Source organism: Oncorhynchus masou, chromosome 3, assembly GCF_036934945.1.
Source record: "Oncorhynchus masou masou isolate Uvic2021 chromosome 3, UVic_Omas_1.1, whole genome shotgun sequence".
Classification (NCBI taxonomy): domain Eukaryota; kingdom Metazoa; phylum Chordata; class Actinopteri; order Salmoniformes; family Salmonidae; genus Oncorhynchus; species Oncorhynchus masou.
Window position 1 is genome coordinate 8,938,026 of NC_088214.1, and position 25,649 is coordinate 8,963,674.

The 25,649-nt window shown below is 43.9% G+C and overlaps 1 protein-coding gene and 1 long non-coding RNA gene across 4 annotated transcripts; both read right to left on the reverse strand.

Moving 5' to 3' along the window:
- Positions 1–3,132: 3,132 nt before the first annotated feature.
- scp2a (sterol carrier protein 2a) lies at positions 3,133–25,399 on the reverse strand. Of its 2 annotated transcripts, XR_010450941.1 has the most exons (17): positions 25,181–25,399; positions 24,293–24,347; positions 24,004–24,075; positions 22,534–22,665; positions 20,089–20,153; positions 19,466–19,592; positions 19,229–19,292; positions 18,962–19,048; positions 18,588–18,738; positions 18,346–18,493; positions 17,225–17,332; positions 12,867–13,020; positions 11,384–11,477; positions 10,079–10,208; positions 7,413–7,492; positions 4,371–4,534; positions 3,133–4,171 (listed from the first exon to the last, which is right to left on the reverse strand). XR_010450941.1 is itself a non-coding variant. In XM_064930218.1 (16 exons), exons 1-16 carry the CDS (start codon positions 25,355–25,357, stop codon positions 4,439–4,441), a joined length of 1,740 nt encoding a protein of 579 aa, XP_064786290.1. In that variant the 5' UTR covers positions 25,358–25,399; the 3' UTR covers positions 3,133–4,438. The 2 variants fall into 2 exon arrangements, 1 of the variants encoding a protein (XP_064786290.1); XM_064930218.1 differs by having other exon boundaries at positions 3,133–4,534.
- LOC135509645 (uncharacterized) lies at positions 10,217–11,177 on the reverse strand. 2 transcript variants are annotated; one of them, XR_010450960.1, is made up of 4 exons: positions 10,840–11,177; positions 10,636–10,792; positions 10,434–10,588; positions 10,217–10,386 (listed from the first exon to the last, which is right to left on the reverse strand). It is a non-coding gene; the product is annotated as an uncharacterized LOC135509645 (long non-coding RNA). The 2 variants fall into 2 exon arrangements; XR_010450961.1 differs by having other exon boundaries at positions 10,434–10,487; positions 10,535–10,792.
- Positions 25,400–25,649: the final 250 nt, after the last annotated feature.

Here is a 25,649-nt window from a genome sequence, read left to right on the forward strand (position 1 = left end):
GATGGAGAATCTAAAGCCTATCGGTCTAATTCAAGTGTTTGAACTTCTAACGCGGCTGCATTGGATTTGTGGGATTAAAGTCGGGTCTGGTTTTGTTACATTATTCACACCCTTGGACTTCTTACACATTTTGTTGTTTTACAGCCTGAATTTAAAAATGTGTCAGTGGCCGACATGCAATAACGTCAAAGCGGAATTATGTTTTTAGAAGAAAAGAAAAAAAATATGAAAAAATGAATAGCTGAAATGTCTTGAGTCAATAAGTGTTCAACATATTTGTTATGGAAAGCCTAAATAACTTCAGGAGTAAACATGTGCCGAACAAGTTGCATAATAAGATACATGGACTCACTGTGTGCAATAAGTGCTTAACATAGTTTTTGAATGACTACCTCATCTCTGTACCCTGCACATACAATTATCTGACCAGTCGAGCAGTGAATTTCAAACACAGATTCAACCACAAAGACCAGGGAGGTTTTCCAATGCCTCGCAAAGAAGGGCACCTATTGGTTGATGGGTACAAAAAAACATACATTGAATATCCCTTTGAGCACGGTGAATCAATACACGCAGTCACTCCAAAGATAAAAGCGCCTTTCCTAACTCAGTTGCTGGAGAGGAAAGAAACCACTCAGGGATTTCACCAGAAGGCCAATGTTGACTTTAAAACAGACATAAATTGCTGTGTTGGGAGAAAACTGAGGACGGATCAACATTGTAGTTACTCTACAATACTAACCTGAATACAAAGTGTTATGTTTGGGGCTAATCCAATACAACACATTACTGAGTACAACTCTCCATATCTTCAAGCATAGTGGTGGCTGCATCATGTTATGGGTATGCTTGTAATCGTGAAGGACTGCAGTTTTTTCAGGATAAAAAAGAAACGGAATGGAGCTATGCACAGGCAAAATCATAGAGGGAAACCTGGTTCAGTCTGCTTTCCACCAGACACTGAGAGATGAATTTACCTTTCAGCAGGACAATAACTTAAAAAACAAGGCCAACTCTACACTGGAGTTGCTTACCAAGAAGACAGTGAATGTTCCTGAGTGGCCGAGTTCCAGTTTTGACTTAAATCTGCTTGAAAATCTATGGCAAGACATGAAAGTAGTTGTCTAACAATGATCAACAACCAATTTGACAGAGTTTTAATCATTCTGAAATGAGCCAAATGTTGCACAATCCCAGAGTAAAAAGCTCTTACAGCTTGAATCACTATCAAAGGTGATTCTAACACGTATTGGGAAAGGGGGGGGGTACCTAGTCAGTTGTCAAACCATGTATTCAACTGAAATGTGTCTTCCGCATTGAACCCAACCCCCCTGACCCCTCTGAGGGGGGCTGCCATAATGGACATCCACGTCTTCGGTGCCCGGGGAACAGTGGTTTAACTGCCTTGCTCAGTGGCAGAATGACAGATCGGAGATTCAAGCCAGCAACCTTCCGGTTACTGGCCCAACGCTCTAACCACTAGTCTACCTGCCGCCCTATTGCCTCAGTAGGTTGAATACTTATCTAATCAAGATATATTAATGTATTATTTTCATAATTTATTGACATTGTGTTGATCGTTGACCCCCCCCCCCCCCAAAAAAAAAAGACAAATCCATTTTAATCCCACTTTTGGGTGACGACAAAATGTGGAAAAAAGTGGAGGGGCGTGGATACTTTCTGAAGGTGCTGTAGACGTGTCAGGAACAAGGGGAACTGACATTAAAGCAAGAGACAGAACACATTGTCCTCAATAAACATGCATAGGTTTTAAATACAGTAGATATCGATATGCAGACTGGAAGAGGCTTACTACACAAGCAGAAAGCCATTTTCAAAATGGAACACTTCCATTTTTAGTGCACAACTTTTTTTGATCAATCCCTAAACTGTAGCTCCCTAGGTTTATTCAGAGAAGACAGAGGAAAGGGATTTCATTACTATGCATTACACCTTTAACAACAACAAAATAACCTCTGAACAGAACAATTGTAAAGGAAAACATAAGGAAGACAACTTATGAACAAAGTAAACGGTCTCTGTACATATGTATGGATAATTGGTTTGCTCAAAATACCTCTGGTCAATCATTTTAAGTTTCAGAAGTGTATTCTCCACGTGCACAGGATGTAACAGGTGTAAAACAGTACAGTCACATTCTGACTTGAGAGATCGTTCACAACAACGCAGTGAATTTGTGAAGCAAACACACGATTAATAGTTTCATCTGTATGTTAAACGCTCTCTCAGGCTGTACTCGTTCAGCCCTATGGGCCATGGTCAAAAATAGCACGCCAAATAGGGAATAGGGAGCCATTTGGGATAGGGAAAAGGGAGCCATTTGGGATAGGGAATAGGGAGCCATTTGGGATAGGGAAAAGGGAGCCATTTGGGATAGGGTATAGGGAGTCATTTGGGATAGGGTATAGGGAGTCATTTGGGATAGGGAGCCATTTGGGATCGGGAGCCATTTGGGATAGGGAAAAGGGAGCCATTTGGGATAGGGAATAGGGAGCCATTTGGGATAGGGAATAGGGAGCCATTTGGGATAGGGAATAGGGAGCCATTTGGGATAGGGAAAAGGGAGCCATTTGGGATAGGGAATAGGGAGCCATTTGGGATAGGGAAAAGGGAGCCATTTGGGATAGGGTATAGGGAGTCATTTGGGATAGGGAAAAGGGAGCCATTTGAGATAGGGTATAGGGAGTCATTTGGGATAGGGAATAGGGAGCCATTTGGGATAGGGAAAAGGGAGCCATTTGGGATAGGGAAAAGGGAGCCATTTGGGATAGGGAATAGGGAGCCATTTGGGATAGGGAAAAGGGAGCCATTTGGGATAGGGAATAGGGAGCCATTTGGGATAGTGAATAGGGAGCCATTTGGGATAGGGAAAAGGGAGCCATTTGGGATAGGGAATAGGGAGCCATTTGGGATAGGGAATAGGGAGCCATTTGGGATAGGGAGCCATTTGGGATAGGGAATAGGGAGCCATTTGGGATAGGGAATAGGGAGCCATTTGGGATAGGGAATAGGGAGCCACTTGGGATAGGGAATAGGGAGTCATTTGGGATAGGGAATAGGGAGCCATCTTCTCGTTCACATCTTGAAAGTTAATTAATGAAACACTCAGTCTTCTGGTCAATATAGCTGTTATTTATTTAGTAAAAATCAATTGCATTCATTCAGTCACTCACACATTCTACAGAAAAGCATTTCCTCAAATCAGGTCCTGTCGGACTGTCATATTAATCAGAGCTGTCAGTTTCTTAGAGACACCAGAGGCACATAAAGTGGTGTTCTGTATTATTATAAAATAGTCCACCATGTTCCATTATTATTAAACATTATTTACTACACAAACATAAAATATTGTATCCATTTATTTACTGCAATGACAGTGTTATTATTATGTGGCGGGAGAGTCACTGCCACGCTCTCGCAGCAAACGCATGGCGTATGGGACACAACCACCTGGTCACTGCGGTATTACATGACTGAACAGCAGTGCCAGAGATCAAACCAGATTAGTTGGGTCTTAAAGATGATCTTTTGCTTTTCTTGACAAAGCAACAGCCTCATAAGCTGTTTATAAGATGGCCGTCAAGTGTCCAAAAAAAAACTTCAATTGCTTTTCACAACCGTCACAATCTCTCTTCCTCCTGTTTGTCACAGCAGCTCAGAGCAGAATATTGTGACATAACAGTTAAGGCATTATTCCAGTTCTGTGTGTGTATGTGTCTTCACATTGGTTGGTTGAAACATGAGGAACCCATAAATCATGAGGAAAATGTGAATTAAATATAAATATTATCTCATTATCAATTATGTTACAGGACACTTGAGGAAGTTAGAATCTTGGGACATTGGGGATGATTTCTCAACTAATTATCTAGTATAGAATCTATTTCAAAGATAGATAGTGAGAGGGATCAATGGAGAAAGAGAGAGGCTAAATTAAGAGTGAATGTGAAAGGGTGTGGAGGAGAGAGATGGAATGAGATGATAGAGAGAGGAGGAGAGGTGAGAAAGGAGGAGAGGTCAGAGAGGAGAAGTCAGAGAGGTCAGAGAGGAGGAGAGGTGAGAGGAGGGGTGAGAGGGGTGAGAGGAGGGGTGAGAGGAGGGGTGAGAGGTGAGAGGAGGGGTGAGAAAGGGGTGAGAGGAGGGGTGAGAAAGGGGTGAGAGGAGGGGTGAGGTGTGAAGGGTGAGAGGAGGGGTGATGGGTGAGAGGAGGGGTGAGAAAGGGGTGAGTGGTGAGAGGAGGGGTGAGAAAGGGGTGAGGGGTGAGAGGATGGGTGAGGGGTGAGGTGTGAAGGGTGAGAGGAGGGGTGAGGGGTGAGAGGAGGGGTGAGAAAGGGGTGAGAGGAGGGGTGAGGGGTGAGAGAATGTGCATAACTGCTACATATGGCAGGAGTTCCAGAGCTGAGGGTCTACCAGCCAATCACAGCTTGGCTTTGGCTGGCACCAGCTGCAGACTCTGAAGCTTCATGGCCATGCCCATGTTTCCTGCGATCTTCAGCTTGCCCTGGAAGAATGCCTGCAGCGGACAGGTAGGAGAGAGAAATGATAAATCAGAGGACAATGGGTTAAAACACAGGAAAGTCATCTGCTGCTCATGATCCAAGGTTTAAAGGGTTCAGATTACCCAGTTGCAGGATTGCCACAGTTCACTGAAAACTGGGACACGGGGGGGGGAGGGGGGAGAGCGGGAGGGGCTGGCAGTGTTCGTCAGGGTGACAGCTTGCCACCAGGGAACGGCTCTGCTCTGACATGAACCAACTGGAGGCCTGCCTGCCTGCGTTTCAGCGGTTCGGATCAAATCCAATGCATAAACGGTGACGAGATTAATGGCCCAGATCTAAACCCCCAAAACAACCATAACATTGCAGGATTCATCCTTGAGGAAGTATGTGTATGATGTCTGTTAAATGGTACAACAAGAGGTTTCTAACCTCAAGTGTCTTTCGTGGTTAAATAAAGGTTCAATTTAATTTGTTTTCCAACTCCTTCAATTCTGCTCGCTGATGCTGATTCTCACAAATAAAAGCTCTGACGAAGACTAAGAGTCCGACGCATAAGCTTGAATAAAACAAGTGATACTAAGAGCAGTGTGAAGGTTTCTCTTTCCTTTGGGTAAATGAACAAAGGGAAAACCCAAAGGACTGTGTTCAGTGTTGCTGAAAGGATCAATTAAACCAAATTAATCAATGGCCCCAGGTGTGTGGGTGGGAAGTGGGCCTAGATTTAGCCAGGAAATAAAAAATAAAAAATCGCCCATCCACTATCATTAATCACATTCTTCCCTGTTGAATTTCTCCTCCCTTTGTATTACTTTTGTCTCAATTGCGAAATGTTGGACTGGAAAACGCCCACCTGCGGAAAATGTCACAATGGTAAAAATCTATATTTCCCTACTGTGTCATCTCCCTTTCTCCTTAACGTCAGAAAATGGATCATGGGAATCAGTTATAGTCTGGTCCTCCAGCCAACCTGGGGACGAGGTTAGTTCAATAACAATACATCTCATCGCGCTCAGGTCTTTGAAGTCCTTTATATCTGAACGGAGGTCTGAAACCACACCTGGCCCAATCAGGCCCCTGTGGTACCTGGGTTCCTAAGAGAGGTATGAGACCACACCTTTCCCTGTGGTACCTGGGTTCCTAACAGAGGTCTGAGACCACACCTTTCCCTGTGGTACCTGGGTTCCTAACAGAGGTCTGATACCACACCTTTCCCTGTGGTACCTGGGTTCCTAACAGAGGTGTGAGAACACACCTTTCCCTGTGGTACCTGGGTTCCTAACAGAGGTCTGATACCACACCTTTCCCTGTGGTACCTGGGTTCCTAACAGAGGTGTGAGAACACACCTTTCCCTGTGGTACCTGGGTTCCTAACAGAGGTCTGAGACCACACCTTTCCCTGTGGTACCTGGGTTCCTAACAGAGGTCTGAGAACACACCTTTCCCTGTGGTACCTGGGTTCCTAAGAGGTATGAGACCACCCCTTTCCCTGTGGTACCTGGGTTCCTAACAGAGGTCTGAGAACACACCTTTCCCTGTGATACCTGGGTTCATAACAGAGGTCTGAGACCACACCTTTCCCTGTGGTACCTGGGTTCCTAACAGAGGTCTGAGACCACACCTTTCCCTGTGGTACCTGGGTTCCTAACAGAGGTCTGAGACCACACCTTTCCCTGTGGTACCTGGGTTCCTAACAGAGGTCTGATACCACACCTTTCCCTGTGATACCTGGGTTCATGACAGAGGTCTGAGACCACACCTGGCTATTCTCTGTTGTACCTGGCCCCACTTGACCCCTGATTTGGAAGACTTTGTGTGAATGCAAAGTACTTGAGGACACCCACACTGTTTGCTGAAGTAGGTAAACATACTCATTCTATTTCTTGTGTGTGTGTGTGTGTGTGTGTGTGTGTGTGTGTGTGTGTGTGTGTGTGTGTAAAGTTGACTGAAGTTTGAACAAACTCATTCAATTGATTTTTCTCTCCCTGTCTGTTACATGTTGAGTGAATTGTCCTTGGTCTGTGGGCGTTGTCAGACTGTGTCCCTTACATCCAGGGTCAATGTCCATGAACAGACAAGGGGCTGATGCCCTTAATACATCTGAAGGCCTTGATTAGACATTTACTTCTTAGGGGAGAGGGGGGGGTTGAGTGAGAGTGAGCGAGCGAGTGAGAGTGATCGAGTGAGTGAGTGAGTGAGTGAGAGTGAGAGAGTGAGAGAGGGAGAAGACCCACCCTATGGCATAACAGAATGCGTTCTGGACAAGGACTAATCTCATTACACTGGCCAATTTCCAAACCTATTTTTAGAAAACAATCAAATCAGATTTGGCATCCTACTTAAGATCGGGCTCCGCTCGCTTTGGTCACTTTGACCAAAATCAAATGAATAAAAATAAAATTTAATTAAAAAAAATACTTACAAGATTCATAAAAGCTGATCTCTACGCATCTATGTAACCATCTGCCTCTCCTGAGGAACTCTATTTGCACTAAGCTTGGTAGGGAGGAGTGAGGAATTCAGCTCAAGGTCAGGTCAGATGAAGTGAGAAGGAACAGGCCTTGTGCCCGCTTGCTCAGTTTGGCCGGGCGGCCAGCTCTAAGAACAGTCTGTGGTTCCTAACTTCTTCCTTTTAAGATTGATGGAGGCCACTGTGTTCTTAGGCACCTTCAATGCTGCAGAAATATTTTGTTACCCTTCCCCAGATCTGTGCCTCGACACAATTCTGTCTCGGAGCTCTACGGACAATTCCTTCGACCTCATGGTTTTGTTTTTGCTAACAAAGATTGTCAACGGTGGGACCTTATATAGACAATTGTGTTTACCACAGTTGCACTCCAATCAAGTTGAAGAAACACCAAGGATGATCAATAGGAAACAGTTTTAAGGACTCACCGTCTGTGGATTCATCTTGCCTGTCATCAGCTTCATTAAGTCTTCATCTCCCATGGTGATAGTGCAGTCAGCCTTCTTATCTGAACGGAGGAGAGAATTAAATTATGTCCTACAAAAACCTTCCTTCAATTATCCTGCCCTACAAAAACTTTCCTTCAATTATCCTGCCCTACAAAAACCTTCCTTCAATTATCCTGCCCTACAAAAACCTTCCTTCAATTATCCTGCCCTACAAAACCCTTCCTTCAATTATCCTGCCCTACAAAAACCTTCCTTCAATTATCCTGCCCTACAAAACCTTCCTTCAATTATCCTGCCCTACAAAACATTCCTTCAATTATCCTGCCCTACAAAACCTTCCTTCAATTATCCTGCCCTACAAAACATTCCTTCAATTATCCTGCCCTACAAAAACCTTCCTTCAATTATCCTGCCCTACAAAAACTTTCCTTCAATTATCCTGCCCTACAAAAACCTTCCTTCAATTATCCTGCCCTACAAAAACCTTCCTTCAATTATCCTGCCCTACAAAACCCTTCCTTCAATTATCCTGCCCTACAAAAACCTTCCTTCAATTATCCTGCCCTACAAAACCTTCCTTCAATTATCCTGCCCTACAAAACATTCCTTCAATTATCCTGCCCTACAAAACCTTCCTTCAATTATCCTGCCCTACAAAACATTCCTTCAATTATCCTGCCCTACAAAAACCTTCCTTCAATTATCCTGCCCTACAAAAACCTTCCTTCAATTATCCTGCCCTACAAAACCTTCCTTCAATTATCCTGCCCTACAAAACCTTCCTTCAATTATCCTGCCCTACAAAACCTTCCTTCAATTATCCTGCCCTACAAAACCTTCCTTCAATTATCCTGCCCTACAAAACCTTCCTTCAATTATCCTGCCCTACAAAACATTCCTTCAATTATCCTGCCCTACAAAAACCTTCTTCCAATATTAAATGACTACTGTGACACAGGTTTTGGCCCAAATGGCACCCTTTTCCCTATAAAGTGTACTACAATTAAAACAAATACTACAGTAGGTGCCTATAATTGCCTAATAAAGTGTCAGGGTTGATGATTTCATCTCATCAGCCATAAATCCCCTTGTGACAGGGGGGATGGAAGCTGGTGCCATAAATCCCCTTGTGACAGGGGGGATGGAAGCTGGTTGTGTGCAACAGCGAGGGGCAACTGTAATGTAAGCTTCACAAAAAAATGTCATGGTTAAAAACATTTCTCCCCTTTATCTATGGATAAGAGAAGAGTGTTGACGCGTTATGCTCGACCCCCTCAGTTTGTTTGACTTTAGCAACCCATCGGGCACAGACATCAGTTCAATGTTTAGTTTTGAATTCAAATGTGAAAAACAACAAAACAATGTCCCCCATGTCATTTGATTTCAATTCAAAGTTGGGTGAAAAAGACAAAATGCCCTGAAGTTGATGACTTTGTTTGAGAAATCCAATCAGTTTTCCAATTTTGATTTCATTGTCATCACAAGGACTATTTTGGGGGGGTTGAAATGAAGTGGAAACACTGATATGACCCGTTTTCGCCCTGTTGGAAGTCTTTATTCATATAAAAAAAAATATGATCTATGATCTGAATTTTCCTTGTGGTCTATATTAACCGGCACGTCATTTAATAGAACAGGATTTTAAAATTCAACATTTTTGCACAATTTCTACTTAAAATATCAAAAGGGATGCAGAAGGCACAACTTTGTAGAACGACGCTGTTTACAAACAGAAAAAGAGGAAGTAAGCTCTATAGTTTCTCCCCCATCTCCAGTTTCTTGTTGATCGGAACCATTCCAGAATCCAATCAACTATATACAACTATCCATGTTAACTTCAATGCCCAACGCCTTAATCATTGGGACTGCGCTATTCATGGTTCAATAACATGATAGACTACTGTCCATGTGGTTAAGAAGGGAACAAGTTGTCATTCCAGTACCAGGGACAGGATGAAGTGTACTGTGCCATGCTCTACTTCACACACACGTGCCACTTCAACCACGGAAGTTGCTTTTATGAAATGTCCGCTGCTCTTTAGAGACCATTCAACGTACTATTGGGGCAATGTCCCAAATGCCACCCCATAATGCTCAACAGTAGTGCTCCATATAGGGAATATAGTGCGATTAGGACGCTACCTTGCTTTTTTATAAAACGTCCTAACAACTGAGATAGGTTTGATAACAGGAAAGGCTCAGAGGAAGGCCAGGTTTTTAAAGGTTTTTCAACAGAGCTGAGTGGAAGAAAAGGACCTGGCTCCAGACAGCCATAATGGAAGCAATTTAAAAGTTCTCTGTGTGCGTGTGTGTGTGTGTGTGCGTGTGTGTGTGTTTTCTAAAGGAAGCAATTCAAAAATGTTGTGTGTTTGGCGTTTGATTAAAATCCTTCTTTGTCTTTTGCATTACAGAACTGCTCTCTCAGAAGACAGACCGCCCATCCTTCAGTCATTTATATTCTGCAGACAACCATCTCCTCAGACAGACAGTCCTTCTGTTTTTTTGTTGTTGTCGGGAAATCTAATATGTCAGAGTCTCAGTCAAGATCATCGATCTCCTCCAATACCTCCAATGCTCACATTGATAAAAACCACTCAACATTAAAACACAAAGACCAGATAATCTGATGACAGACAGACACACACCAGCGTCGTTGCTCACGGAGCCGTGTCCATTCTTCGCGTCTACGACCCACAGAGCGTCTTTCCCTTCGGGTCCATCTGTCACCTTGAAGGCAAAAACTCCTCCAATCTTCTTCACAACGTCTACTCCTTCCTGCAGACAAACCCGATGTGACATCAGAGCAGAGAGAGATGGACTGTTATGGCTCTGCGTTCTGTTGGGTTAATGTGGCAGCGGAGGCTAACGTCGGGTTAAAGTTACCTAAATATGTATGAGTTGACGGACTCCATAAATCACATAGCGAGCTCGTGGTACTGGGTTCTGAGACTACCTAGACATTGGTCTCTGGTGACAGACTGTTAAACAGAGAGAGACTACCTTATAAAGTCATAAATCACATAGCGAGCTCGTGGTACTGGGTTCTGAGACTACCTAGACATTGGTCTCTGGTGACAGACTGTTAAACAGAGAGAGACTACCTTATAAAGTCATAAATCACATAGCTAGCTCGTGGTACTGGGTTCTGAGACTACCTAGACATTGGTCTCTGGTGACAGACTGTTAAACAGAGAGAGACTACCTTATAAAGTCATAAATCACATAGCGAGCTCGTGGTACTGGGTTCTGAGACTACCTAGACATTGGTCTCTGGTGACAGACTGTTAAACAGAGACAGAGACTACCTTATAAAGTCATAAATCACATAGCTAGCTCGTGGTACTGGGTTCTGAGACTACCTAGACATTGGTCTCTGGTGACAGACTGTTAAACAGAGAGAGACTACCTTATAAAGTCATAAATCACATAGCTAGCTCGTGGTACTGGGTTCTGAGACTACCTAGACATTGGTCTCTGGTGACAGACTGTTAAACAGAGACAGAGACTACATTATAAAGTCATAAATCACATAGCTAGCTCGTGGTACTGGGTTCTGAGACTACCTAGACATTGGTCTCTGGTGACAGACTGTTAAACAGAGACAGAGACTACCTTATAAAGTCATAAATCACATAGCGAGCTAGTGGTACTGGGTTCTGAGACTACCTAGACATTGGTCTCTGGTGACAGACTGTTAAACAGAGACAGAGACTACCTTATAAAGTCATTATTATAATACAAAAAGCTTTAGTTAAATAATAGTTATAATAGTTAAATAAGTTAAATAACATTCAAATGTGGCACTGATGTGACAACAAGCAGCAATGACACCACAGAGTGAGACTGAGGTAAAGCAGTCGTCAGCACCCACACAGAACATGAACACATTTGGACTTTGTATAGGAGGATATAAATGATGAACAGGAAGTTAGTTTGTCCAAGTGGTGTACCTCCTGTAGTTTGTTCTCTATCTCCTGGAAGACAGAATAGACTCTGAAGCCCTCCAGACGTTCTGCTCTGGTGGGGACAGCCGCTATCTGGGACCTAGAAACACACACAGCAACAGAACACTGCTTCAGTTAAGAGTGTTCTCAGAGAGTAAAGAGAGGCTAGTAAAAACATGTGTGTGTGTGTGTGTGTGTGTGTGTGCAACATCATCATTGAAGGACAGTGAAAGTAAACGTGTGTGTCGGTGTGTATGTGCAACATCTTCATTGAAGGACAGTCACAAAGTAAACGTGTGTGTGTGTGCAACATCTTCATTGAAGGACAGTCACAAAGTAAACGTGTGTGTGTGCGCAACATCATCATTGAAGGACAGTCAAAGTAAACGTGTGTGTCGGTGTGTATGTGCAACATCTTCATTGAAGGACAGTCACAAAGTAAACGTGTGTGTGTGTGTGTGTGCGCGCAACATCATCATTGAAGGACAGTCACAAAGTAAATGTGTGTGTGTGTGTGTGTGTAACATCTTCATTGAAGGACAGTCACAAAGTAAACGTGTGTGTGTGTGTGCAACATCTTCATTGAAGGACAGTCACAAAGTAAACGTGTGTGTGTGTGTGCAACATCTTCATTGAAGGACAGTCACAAAGTAAACGTGTGTGTGTGTGTGTGTGTGTGTGTGTGTGTGTGTGTGTGTGCAACATCATCACTGAAGGACAGTTACAAAGTAAACGTGTGTGCGCAAATGTGTGTGTGTGTGTGTGTGTGTGTGTGTGTGTGTGTGTGTGTGCAACATCTTCATTGATAGACAGTTACAAAGTAAACGTGTGTGCGTGTGTGTGTGTGTGTGTGTGTGTACCAATGTTGAAAGGAGTATGGTTCAAGGCCATACTATCTTTACTTAATCTGTTCCAACACAGAAGGTTAAAGTACATGGTGTGGACACGTCCCAAACAAAACCCTATTCCCTATTAACGGAATTACACCGAGACTCCGATGTGTCACTTTAAAAATGTTTGCCAAAAAACAAAACATTGATTTCAACGTTTAATAAAAACAACTCTATGCACAATGACTACTTTGAACAATTTACAAAGTCAAAAGTTTTTCTAAAAACATTTACTGGAAAAGTTTGATTTTGTTACCAGACTTTTGTATCTGTGTTTTTGTAATATTTTCTGTGTAAATTGTTCTAAGTAGTCATTGTGCATAGAGTTGTTGTTGTTTGGTTTGTTAAACATGGAAAGAAATAGTTTTATTTATTGTACATTTTAAAGTGAGAAATCTGAGTCTCAGCGTAATTCCGTTGCCATGAAATTGCCCCCCCCCCCACAAAAAAAGAAAACTGGCTTCTATTATTTTAAACATCAGATTTCTGCAAGGATCTGAGAGATAAAGCCTAGTTATTTAGTTATTTGGTAATTCACCTCAGTTGTGTGTTTCTCACCTAGTCAGTTAATTAGTAAGTTCGTAGACAGATAGACTCACCTGGCGTCCTGAGGGAACCCCATCCTGTAGAGAGTGACGACCACAGCTCCTCCCAGGCCGATGTTGTGCTGTAGGGCCACCTTCGCCCCCGGGACCTGCCTCCTCTCAGCCTGGCCTCTCAGCTGCCAGCACAGCTCCGCACACTGGGCCAGACCTGAGCAAGCACAGAGAGAGAGAGAGCAAGAGAGAGAGAGAGAGAGAGAGAGAGCGGGGAGGTCAATGACACATACACAGAGAGAGATCAGATCAGAACACTGGGCCAGACCTGACTAATCAACCACAGAGAGAAATTAAGGCCAACACAATAGAACAGACCTGAGCAATAACAGAAACCGATAGGGTCAATGCACTGAGTTAATCCCAGAGATCAGAACGCTCAGCAAGACCAGAGTAATCAACAAGAACAAAATGAGAGAGAGGGGTCAGAACACTGGGCCAGACCTGACACATCAACTACAGAGAGGGAGGTTAATACTGAACCAGACCGGAGTAATACACCACAGAGAGACGAAGGCCAGTCACAGAATTACATGTAGAGCTCTAGGATGTCTGTGAAATCAGTAAACTGGGCCAGAACTTACAAAATCACAGGTCAACGCACTCTACAGCTATATAAGCGTTATATAAGAAAGTCATCATGCTAACAACCAGAGGGATTGGAAAGCCTACTGTAATATCTACATGGGCAACAAACTGAACATCACATGTAAGTCTTCATATTTGAAAGGTCTCAATTAACAGATTGATTTCCTATCATAGATTATGGATTTCCCATTTGTCCTTCCTTCCTTCCTTCTGAGCGCACACACACCCACCCGCACACACACGCACCCACCCACCCACCCACACCCGCACACACCCACACACACACACAAAACACCGCGCACAAACAAACACAAACACTGTCCTTCCTTCCTTCCTTCTGAGCGCACACACACCCACACCCCCACACACAAACAAACACACACAAAACACCGCGCACACACACACATCCACACACACAAACACCGCGCGCACGTACACACACACACACACACACACACAAAACACCGCGCACACACACACACACACACACACACACACACACACACACAAAGCCTGTAAGTGCTAATGCTGGATTGCTAAATCTAACCAGATGGACAACAGGCATTTGAACCCAGAGTGTGGCTGAGGCAGGATGTCATTTCACAAATTAAAAATAACCTTAGGTCCCTGACACAACACATTGCTGGCCCTATAAAAACACAACGACCTTCCTTTTTTCTTTTCTAATTCCTACATTGAAAAATGACCACATAGGGCCTCCATTACAGACATTCATAATCCTCTCCGATTTAACCAGGTCGGGTCATCGTGGTCAAAATCTCACTCTCGCTAGCGTTCCAATGCACTTCATTTCCATCAACTCTTGCCTGCCACATCAAAGAGGGTGACAAGTTAACACCCCTCCCTAATCTTGCTGGCCGTGACTCCTAGGTTAGCATTCCAGCACATAATAAACCCCAGGAAGAGTAGCTGCTGCCTTGGCAGGAACTAATGGGGATCCAATATAAACCCCAGGAAGAGTAGCTGCTGCCTTGGCAGGAACTAATGGGGATCCAATATAAACCCAGGGAAGAGTAGCTGCTGCTTTGGCAGGAACTAATGGGGATCCTTAATAAACCCCAGGAAGAGTAGCTGCTGCCTTGGCAGGAACTACATGGTGATCCTTAATAAACCCCAGGAAGAGTAGCTGCTGCTTTGGCAGGAACTAATGGGGATCCTTAATAAACCCCAGGAAGAGTAGCTGCTGCTTTGGCAGGAACTAATGGGGATCCAATATAAACCCCAGGAAGAGTAGCTGCTGCTTTGGCAGGAACTAATAGGGATCCAATATAAACCCAGGGAAGAGTAGCTGCTGCCTTGGCAGGAACTACATGGTGATCAATAATAAACCCCAGGAAGAGTAGCTGCTGCCTTGGCAGGAACTACATGGTGATCCTTAATAAACCCCAGGAAGAGTAGCTGCTGCCTTGGCAGGAACTAATGGGGATCCAATATAAACCCCAGGAAGAGTAGCTGCTGCTTTGGCAGGAACTAATGGGGATCCAATATAAACCCAGGGAAGAGTAGCTGCTGCTTTGGGAGGAACTAATGGGGATCCAATATAAACCCAAGGAAGAGTAGCTGCTGCCTTGGCAGGAACTAATGGGGATCCAATATAAACCCCAGGAAGAGTAGCTGCTGCCTTGGCAGGAACTAATGGGGATCCAATATAAACCCCAGGAAGAGTAGCTGCTGCTTTGGCAGGAACTAATGGGGATCCAATATAAACCCCAGGAAGAGTAGCTGCTGCTTTGGCAGGAATTAATGGGGATCCAATATAAACCCCAGGAAGAGTAGCTGCTGCTTTGGCAGGAATTAATGGGGATCCAATATAAACCCAGGAAGAGTAGCTGCTGCCTCTGGGTAAGTCTCATAACAGCTTTGGCAGCGATTACAGCTGTGAGTCACACTGGGTAAGTCTCATAACAGCTTTGGCAGCGATTACAGCTGTGAGTCACACTGGGTAAGTCTCATAACAGCTTTGGCAGCGATTACAGCTGTGAGTCACTCTGGGTAAGTCTCATAACAGCTCTGGCAGCGATTACAGCTGTGAGTAACTCTGGGTAAGTCTCATAACAGCTCTGGCAGCGATTACAGCTGTGAGTCACTCTGGGTAAGTCTCATAACAGCTTTGGCAGCGATTACAGCTGTGAGTCACTCTGGGTAAGTCTCATAACAGCTCTGGCAGAGATTACAGCTGTGAGTCACTCTGGGTAAGTCTCATAACAGCTCTGGCAGTGATTACAGCTGTGAGTCACTCTGGGTAAGTCTCATAACAGCTTTGGCAGCGATTACTATACTTGCCCTTTATTCTTTTCGTAATTCTTCAAGCTCTGTCAAGATGTTGGGGATCATGGCTAGACAGCAATTTTCAAGTCTTGCCATAGATTTTTATGCAGATTTAATACAAACCTGTTACTTGGCCACCCATAACACTTCACTGTCTTCTTGGTAAGCAGCTCCAGCATAATTGTGGCTATGTGTTGAAGGTTATTGTTGTGCTGAAAGATTAAATTTGTCTCCCAGTGTCTGGTGGAAAGCAGACTGAACCAAGTTTTCCTCTAGTATTTTGGCTGTGCTTAGCTCCAATCTGTTGCTTTTCATCCTGAAAAACTCCCCAGTCTTCGCCAATGTCAAGCATACCCATAACATGATGCAACCACCAACATGCTTGGAAATAAGGAGGAAGTTACTCAGTGATGCGTTGGATTTACCCCAAACATTAGGCTTCGCATTTAGGCCAAAATGTATATTCCTTTGCTGTATTACTTTAGTGCCTGGTTGCATACATAAACATGTTTTGGAATATTTATATAATGTATATTTGTATTTTTCTTTTCACTCTGTTATTTAGGTCATTATTGTGGAGTCACTACAATGTTGTTGATCCATCCTCAGTTTTCTCCCATTACAGACATTGAACTCTGTAGTGGTTTTAAAATCACCAAAAGCCTCATGGTGACAACCCAGTTTCCTTCCTGTCCTGCAGCTCAGTTCAGAAGGACGACTGTATCTTTGTATCTGGGTGGTTTAATACATCATCCACAGCATAAATATTAACTTGACCATGCTTAAAGATAATCAGTGACTGATTTGTAATTATTACCCATCTACCAATCACCACCTTTCTGTACGAGGCTTTCGGAAAGCTCCCTGGTCTTTGTAGTTGAATCTGCGCTTGAAATTCAATACTTGACGGAGGGATTTTACAGATGTTGTATGGGGGACAGAGGAAGGGTTAGTTATTAAAAACTCATGTCAACTCCTATTATTTCACACAGAGTGAGTCCATGTAACATAGTAGCAACACAAAACATGGTACAAACATTATTTGGCATAGACAACAGCACAAAGGGCAAGAAGGTAATGACAGGAATCAACCTAGCACACAGTTCAATATCCTCCTGGGACTACTCAGGATGTCACTTCCTGTCTGTGTGTTACAGGCAAAGCGTGGATAAAGGCTTTTGTGGGAGTTACTGACTTTCTCAGGAGACTACTGCCCTCTGGTGGTCATGACTGAAATACAGTCACATCACACATTCAGATTCCATCTTAATCTATAATGTTAGCTTTTTCAACATTAATTTGTTGCATAGGAGGATGAAGTCACTGGGTCAGCAGAAGATGGTTGGTGTTGTTTACCTGTAGCTCATAGAGGAGTCAAGGGTTACGAGGTCAGGGGTTATGGGGTCAGCAGCAGGTGTTTGTGCTGACTTGTGACAGCGAGAAGGGTCAGGGGTTAGAGGTCACTTGGTCATAGTTATTATTACCTGTGGCTCCCAGAGGGTGTCCTTTAGAGATGAGTCCTCCGCTGGGGTTGACCACCCACTGGCCTCCGTACGTGTTGTCTCCTCTGTCTATCAGCTCTCCAGCCTTACCTAGGAACATAGAACAGTGATACATTAAATAATATCATACCTTTGATCTTTAAAGTGCTTTTCATGTTGGCCTACAGGCAGACAGTCACAAAGTGTGGTACAAAGGTCAAACAGAACGGAATGCTAAGGGAACACAACCAGGGGGTAAAACTCAGAATGCTAAGGGAACACAACCAGGGGGTAAAACTCAGAACGCTAAGGGAACACAACCAGGGGGTAAAACTCAGAATGCTAAGGGAAAAACCAGTAAAACGCTAAGGGAACACAACCAGGGGTAAAACTCAGAACGCTAAGGGAACACAACCAGGGGGTAAAACTCAGAATGCTAAGGGAACACAACCAGGGGGTAAAACTCAGAACACAACCAGGGGGTAAAACTCAGAACGCTAAGGGAACACAACCAGGGGGTAAAACTCAGAACGCTAAGGGAACACAACCAGGGGGTAAAACTCAGAACGCTAAGGGAACACAACCAGGGGGTAAAACTCAGAACGCTAAGGGAACACAACCAGGGGTAAAACTCAAAACGCTAAGGGAACACAACCAGGGGTAAAACTCAGAACGCTAAGGGAACACAACCAGGGGGTAAAACTCAGAACGCTAAGGGAACACAACCAGGGGTAAAACTCAGAACGCTAAGGGAACACAACCAGGGGGTAAAACTCAAAATGCTAAGGGAACACAACCAGGGGGTAAAACTCAGAACGCTAAGGGAACACAACCAGGGGGTAAAACTCAGAACGCTAAGGGAACACAACCAGGGGGTAAAACTCTATGTTTATGACAGGAGTATGACATGAGATCAAATAGACACACAGATGGCCTCTCATTCAAAAACATATATGAATAATTCAACTATAGTAAAACATTGAACTGAACAAATCAGAAAGAGTGAAAAACAAACAAAAGGCAATTCTATATATTCTTTAAAAAAAAAAAAACATTCTAGAGAATTTACAATGCTACTTTTATGTGGCTAGAAATAGGCGGTAGATTGGTAGGGTCAGACTCACCCTCTGGGCACAACCCCAGAGCCTCGTACGTGATCAGCTCGTTGGCAGAGAAACAGTCATGTAGCTCGATCACATTGACGTCACTGGGTTTCAGGCCCGCCGTCTCAAAACACTTCTTGGCTGCCAGGGAGGTCATGTCGTATCCAACCTAACAGGAAACAACACAATAAGTCACTATCTTTTTGTTGTTCTGCATTTAAAAGTTGTTGGATACCTTTGAACAGCTTTATGTCCCCTCTCACCATCTTCATGCAGCTATTGTCTTCGAAGGTAGTTGCGAGGTCCGTTACCATCTCCTGGGCTACGATCTCCACCGCCTGGTGCTCTAGACCATGGCGCCTCACAAAGCCCTCACTGGCCAGGACAGCTGCCCCTGCACCGTCAGAGGTAGGACTGGGGGAGGGGGGGGTACGACAATGTTAGTGTCCCATAGATACTTTTTCCTGCCAGACTGCAAAAGCCCCCAAAGCAACACCCTGGTCCTTAACACCAAAATGTTTAATTGTAATCAAATAAAGCCAAACTCTATAGAGGTGGAGGTCAGGGAGGGCTGCCCCACTCTGCCTATCCTCTGGTAGGGGAAACACTGCCCCAGAGAGATAGTGGGACTCCTTACCAACACTGGAGAAGAGTAAGGAACTCAAACACCTTCCTGGACTGTTTGACCTGGTCCAGACTGTACTCATCCTGGAACTGAGAGTACCTGTTAAAACACACACACACACCACACACCACACACACCACACACACACACACACACCACACACACACACACAGTTGTCATGCAGTGACAGGAAAACATTGATCATTGGATTGGTCGAAGAAGGTCATTTCTAATGACCAGGCCTTCTGTGTGTTAAAGAGTTGATGGTTGCAGTCTTACGGGTTGTTGGTGGAATGCTTGTGGTTCTTCCATGCGATTTTAGCAAAGTGCTCTGGTGTAGTACCTGGAAGAGTCCCGGGAATTAATACACGTAACTATTCAATGACAGACTTCCCAGAGTTCCACAGTCACGCACTACATGGTGTATCATCCAGATGAAAGAAAAGGCTGAGAACAACAGCAACAACACACTGAATAAGGCACTGTACACCTGTGCACGCACACCATCATGTTTACCGTATTTCTCCATGTGTTCTCTGCCCGCGTTGCCAAACATCTGTGGTGCTGCCGGGGCTGCTGCCATCCCATATGTGTTGAACATCACCTCCATATGCTTGTCCATGGGGTTAGTCCTGTCCATGAACTACAATACACTGGGTTAGTCCTGTCCATGAACTACAATACACTGGGTTAGTCCTGTCCATGAACTACAATACACTGGGTTAGTCCTGTCCATGAACTACAATACACTGGGTTAGTCCTGTCCATGAACTACAATACACTGGGTTAGTCCTGTCCATGAACTACAATACACTGGGTTAGTCCTGTCCATGAACTACAATACACTGGGTTAGTCCTGTCCATGAACTACAATACACTGGGTTAGTCCTGTCCATGAACTACAATACAATGGGTTAGTCCTGTCCATGAACTACAATACACTGGGTTAGTCCTGTCCATGAACTACAATACACTGGGTTAGTCCTGTCCATGTACTACAATACACTGGGTTAGTCCTGATCATGAACTACAATACACTGGGTTAGTCCTGTCCATGTACTACAATACACTGGGTTAGTCCTGATCATGAACTACAATACACCGGGTTAGTCCTGATCATGAACTACGATTGGTCTTACCTTTGATGACAAGGAGCCTCTCTCCATCTTTTCAAAGCCAAGGGCTAGTGCACAGTCAGCCAGACCTACAGTCAGCAAAAGAAGGCATATGTTTAGGTCCAGCATAAGACGGGTCATAGTAGATGAGCATGCATCCTACTTCAGTTTGATTCCAGGACATGGCATCACTAGGGTCAGGAGTTTGTCCTGAACATGTGACCAGAGTAGAGAAAGGACTCCTAGTCCTAGGAATCAATCCCGCCCCCCTCTATCTCAGTCCCACTCACCTCTCTGTGTCCCATCCAATGACGTCCAGAGAAGAGAAAAAAAAGTATGTGGACACCTGCTCGTCGAACATCTCATTCTGAAATCATGGACATTAACATGGAGTTGCTCCTCCCTTTGCTGCTATAACAGCCTCCACTCTTCTGGGAAGGCTTCCCACTAGATGTTGGAACATTGCTGCTATAACAGCCTCCACTCTTCTGGGAAGGCCTTCCACTAGATGTTGGAACATTGCTGCTATAACAGCCTCCACTCTTCTGGGAAGGCTTTCCACTAGATGTTGGAACATTGCTGCTATTACAGCCTCCACTCTTCTGGGAAGGCTTTCCACTAGATGTTGGAACATTGCTGCTATAACAGCCTCCACTCTTCTGGGAAGGCTTTCCACTAGACGTTGGAACATTGCTGCTATAACAGCCTCCACTCTTCTGGGAAGGCTTTCCACTAGACGTTGGAACATGACCAGAGCAGAGAAAGGACTGCTGCTATAACAGCCTCCACTCTTCTGGGAAGGCTTTCCACTAGACGTTGGAACATTGCTGCTATAACAGCCTCCACTCTTCTGGGAAGGCTTTCCACTAGACGTTGGAACATTGCTGCTATAACAGCCTCCACTCTTCTGGGAAGGCTTTCCACTAGACGTTGGAACATTGCTGCTATAACAGCTTCCACTCTTCTGGGAAGGCTTTCCACTAGATGTTGGACCATTGCTGCTATAACAGCTTCCACTCTTCTGGGAAGGCTTTCCACTAGATGTTGGAACATTGCTGCTATAACAGCCTCCACTCTTCTGGGAAGGCTTTCCACTAGATGTTGGAACATTGCTGCTATAACAGCCTCCACTCTTCTGGGAAGGCTTTCCACTAGATGTTGGAACATTGCTGCTATAACAGCTTCCACTCTTCTGGGAAGGCTTTCCACTAGATGTTGGAACATTGCTGCTATAACAGCTTCCACTCTTCTGGGAAGGCTTTCCACTAGATGTTGGAACATTGCTGCTATAACAGCTTCCACTCTTCTGGGAAGGCTTTCCACTAGATGTTGGAACATTGCTGCGGGGACTTGCTTCCATTCAGCCACACAAGAGCATTAGGGAGGTCGGGCACTGATGTTGGGTGATTAGGCCTGGCTCGCAGTCAGCGTTCCAAATCATCGCAAAAAGTGTTCGATGGGGATGAGGTCAGGGCTCTGTGTAGGCCAGTCAAAGTTCTTCCACACCGATCTCAACAAACCTTTTCTGTATGGACCTCGATTTGTGCACAGAGGGAATTGTCATGCCGAAACAGGGAACAGCCTTCCCCAAACTGTTGCCAAAAAGTTGGAAGCACAGGATCGTCTAGAACATCATTGTATGCTGTAACGTTAAGATTTCCCTTTACTGGAACTAAGAGGCCTAGCCCGAACCATGAAAAACAACCGCATTCCTACTCCACCAAACTTTGTTGGCACTATGCGTTTGGGCAGGTAGCGTTCTACTGGCATCCGCCAAACCAAGATTCGCCCGTCGGACTAGCGGATGGTGAAGCGTGATTCATCACTACAGCGAATGTGTTTCCACTGCTCCTGAGTCCAATGGTGGCGAGCTTTACACCACTCCAGCTGACGCTTGGCACTACACATGGTGATCTTAGGCTTGTGTGCGCTGCTCGGCTATGGAAACCCATTTCATGAAGCTCCTGACAAACATTTCTTGTGCTGACGTTGCTTCCAGAGGCAGTTTGTAACTCAGTAGTGAGCGTTGCAACAGAGGACAGACCATTTTTACTCGCTATGCGCTTCAGCACCCGGAGTTCCGTTCTGTGAACTTGTGTGGTCTACCACTTTGCAGCTGAGCCGTTGTTGCTCCTAGACATTTCTACTTCACAATAACATCACTTACAGTTGACCAGGGCAGCTCTAGGAGGGCACAAATTTTGCGAAATGACTTGTTGGAAAGGTGGTATCCTATGATAGTGCCACGTTGAAAGTCACTGAGCTCTTCAGTAAGGACATTCTACTGCCAATGTTTGTCTATGGAGATTGAACAACTGTGTGCTTGATTTTATACACCTGTCAGTAATGGGTGTGGCTGTAATAGCCGAATCCACTAATTTCAAGGGTGTCCACATACTTTTGTATATATAGAGTACTGTATGTGTAACACAGATATGATTAATATATCTATGGTCGAGTCCCACTCACCTCCCTGGATTAGCTGTCGGGCCATGAACAGGGCAGTGGAGCCTGTGGAGCAGTTGTTGTTGACGTTGATGATGGGGATCCCTGACAGGCCAAGGCTGTGGTAGATGGCCCTCTGGCCACAGGTAGAGTCACCTGAAAAATAATGATAATAATATGGTCATTTACATTGACAGTAACACAAGTGGAGTCACCTGAGACATGATGAGACACACAGATGGACAGACATCTTAAAGGGATCTTGTTTTAAAAGCAATAGTTCATCACTAGACAGTTCTCTTCATGACACAGACACAGGGCAGCTCAGGTGAATGATTGTGTTGTGTTATAATATCTTACTAGGCCTATACGACATCATAGCTTATTACTAGGCCTATACGACATCATAGCTTATTACTAGGCCTATACGACATCATAGCTTATTACTAGGCCTATACGACATCATAGCTTATTACTAGGCCTATACGACATCATAGCTTATTACTAGGCCTATACGACATCATAGCTTATTACTAGGCCTATACGACATCATAGCTTATTACTAGGCCTATACGACATCATAGCTTATTACTAGGCCTATACGACATCATAGCTTATTACTAGGCCTATACGACATCATAGCTTATTACTAGGCCTATACGACATCATAGCTTATTACTAGGCCTATACGACATCATAGCTTATTACTAGGCCTATACGACATCATAGCTTATTACTAGGCCTATACGACATCATAGCTTATTACTAGGCCTATACGACATCATAGCTTATTACTAGGCCTATACGACATCATAGCTTATTACTAGGCCTATACGACATCATAGCTTATTACTAGGCCTATACGACATCATAGCTTATTACTAGGCCTATACGACATCATAGCTTATTACTAGGCCTATACGACATCATAGCTTATTACTAGGCCTATACGACATCATTCCTTATTACTAGGCCTATACGACATCATAGCTTATTACTAGGCCTATACGACATCATAGCTTATTACTAGGCCTATACGACATCATAGCTTATTACTAAGCCTATACGACATCACAGCTTATTACTAGGCCTATACGACATCACAGCTTATTACTAGGCCTATACGACATCACAGCTTATTACTAGGCCTATACAACATCACAGCTTATTACTAGGCCTATACGACATCACAGCTTATTACTAGGCCTATACGACATCACAGCTTATTACTAGGCCTATACAACATCACAGCTTATTACTAGGCCTATACAACATCATAGCTTATTACTAGGCCTATACAACATCATAGCTTATTACTAGGCCTATACGACATCATAGCTTATTACTAGGCCTATACGACATCACAGCTTATTACTAGGTGGACACTTACAGCACTTTTGGAATGAATTTGAAGGCAACTCACAAGGCATTTAATATGCCTATAAAAAATACTTTTAAGGACAGTTAACATTATAATCAATGACAGTCTCTTACCATACACATAGCCCACACAGGCTTGCTCTATAGCAGAGTAGGGGACTCCAGCATCAGACAAGGCCCTCTCGCCTGAGTCATAAGAACATGATTGATTATAAGACAACAGGGAACAATGGGCATCACTCAAAATGTTGCATGTAGAATGGGACTATTATATGACATGTACAACACAGGGTATTATAACCAGGTAGTATCCAGGTAACTATAGCTCAAGGTGTATCCAGGTGAATGTAGCAATGTTTGCAAGTACAGGACAGGTACAGTAATGAAATTAAATGACAACCACCTGCTATCTTTGCCATGTCGGGATAGTCAAAGTCTTCTTTTCCTGGCTTCTCAAACTGCAAAGACAAAACACAGGAGAGGGTTCTGGATCAAATCTCAGACTGGGGATCAGTTCAACTACTGCACAGACAGAGCTCTGGGTCAACATGACTGCTGTGTACTTGAGCAAGGCACTTGGCCCGTAAACTGCACGGTATTATGGCTGACAACCCCTGTGTGAGTGAGTGAGAGTGAGTGGAGATCTGAAAAGGCAATGGACAAAGAAAGTATTCTTCTAATTCTGACTTCACAGGGGGGACGGCCTTCTGCTGCATGCAATGTAGCTAGTGTTTATCTAGCTATCGGTGTGTGCAATGCATCCATGACCCTTGGCACAATTAGCCTATGACCATGGAGTATTGGACTTTCAGATTAGATTGGGTTTTAAAATGCCACGTATGGCAATTTCATTTTAGCTAGCTAGCAAATACATTTCCAAGCCATAATTCACAATACAACTGTAAACATTGTTAGCCCAATATAGTTGTTATTCAATGTTTCGTGTTAGCTAACTAGCATAGCTTGAAAGCTAGCTAAATTAGCTACGTTACTGTAGTTACCTAGATAGCTAGCAACACCAACATGAACAGCTGACAAAAGTCTTAAATCTCGCGTTATATGTTTAGCCAACAGTAGTTGTTTAGCCTATGTTACTTATCGAAAGAAATGACAAGCTACTGTAGCTACCTACGTTTTTTGGAAATGCTAACCAACATGACCGGTAAAACGTTAGCTAGCTAAGGACAACGAGCTTGCTCTTTGCTAAATAGTCTTTCAATACTAGATAGCAATCCAGCTAGCACGGATGCTAGTTGAAATGCAACCAATTATAACCAATAGCAAGATTTACCTTTGTCATTCCCACTCCAATGACGAATACTCGGTTCTTTTGAGGAGCCATTCTGGTTGTTGTGCTGAGACGAGTGCTTCCAAGAGGGAAGAGTGACAATACGGATGATAACCGTTCACCGAACTGAGAAGTCAAAGTACTACGAAGGAGTTTCTGTGGAGCATGTGAACGCAGCATAACTCCTTGCCTGTAATGATGCTAGCTTTCTATACCCATATTAACGTTACACAATACAGTGACTTCTTAATGAAGTCAGTTTAAAGTCTGTCCAGTTGTGTAAACAATGGTTGAACTCTGTAAATACGTTAGCGAGATAATGTTTTACTATTGACTGTATTAAAACGTGCGTTTAAGAGCAAAGTACTATTGTTGACAATAACAACAGACTTTCAAAAACAGTGGCAGTCAAACATGGCTGAGTTTAATCACTACTTCTTGTGACCGAAGTGCCTCAGATGTACTCAATTCA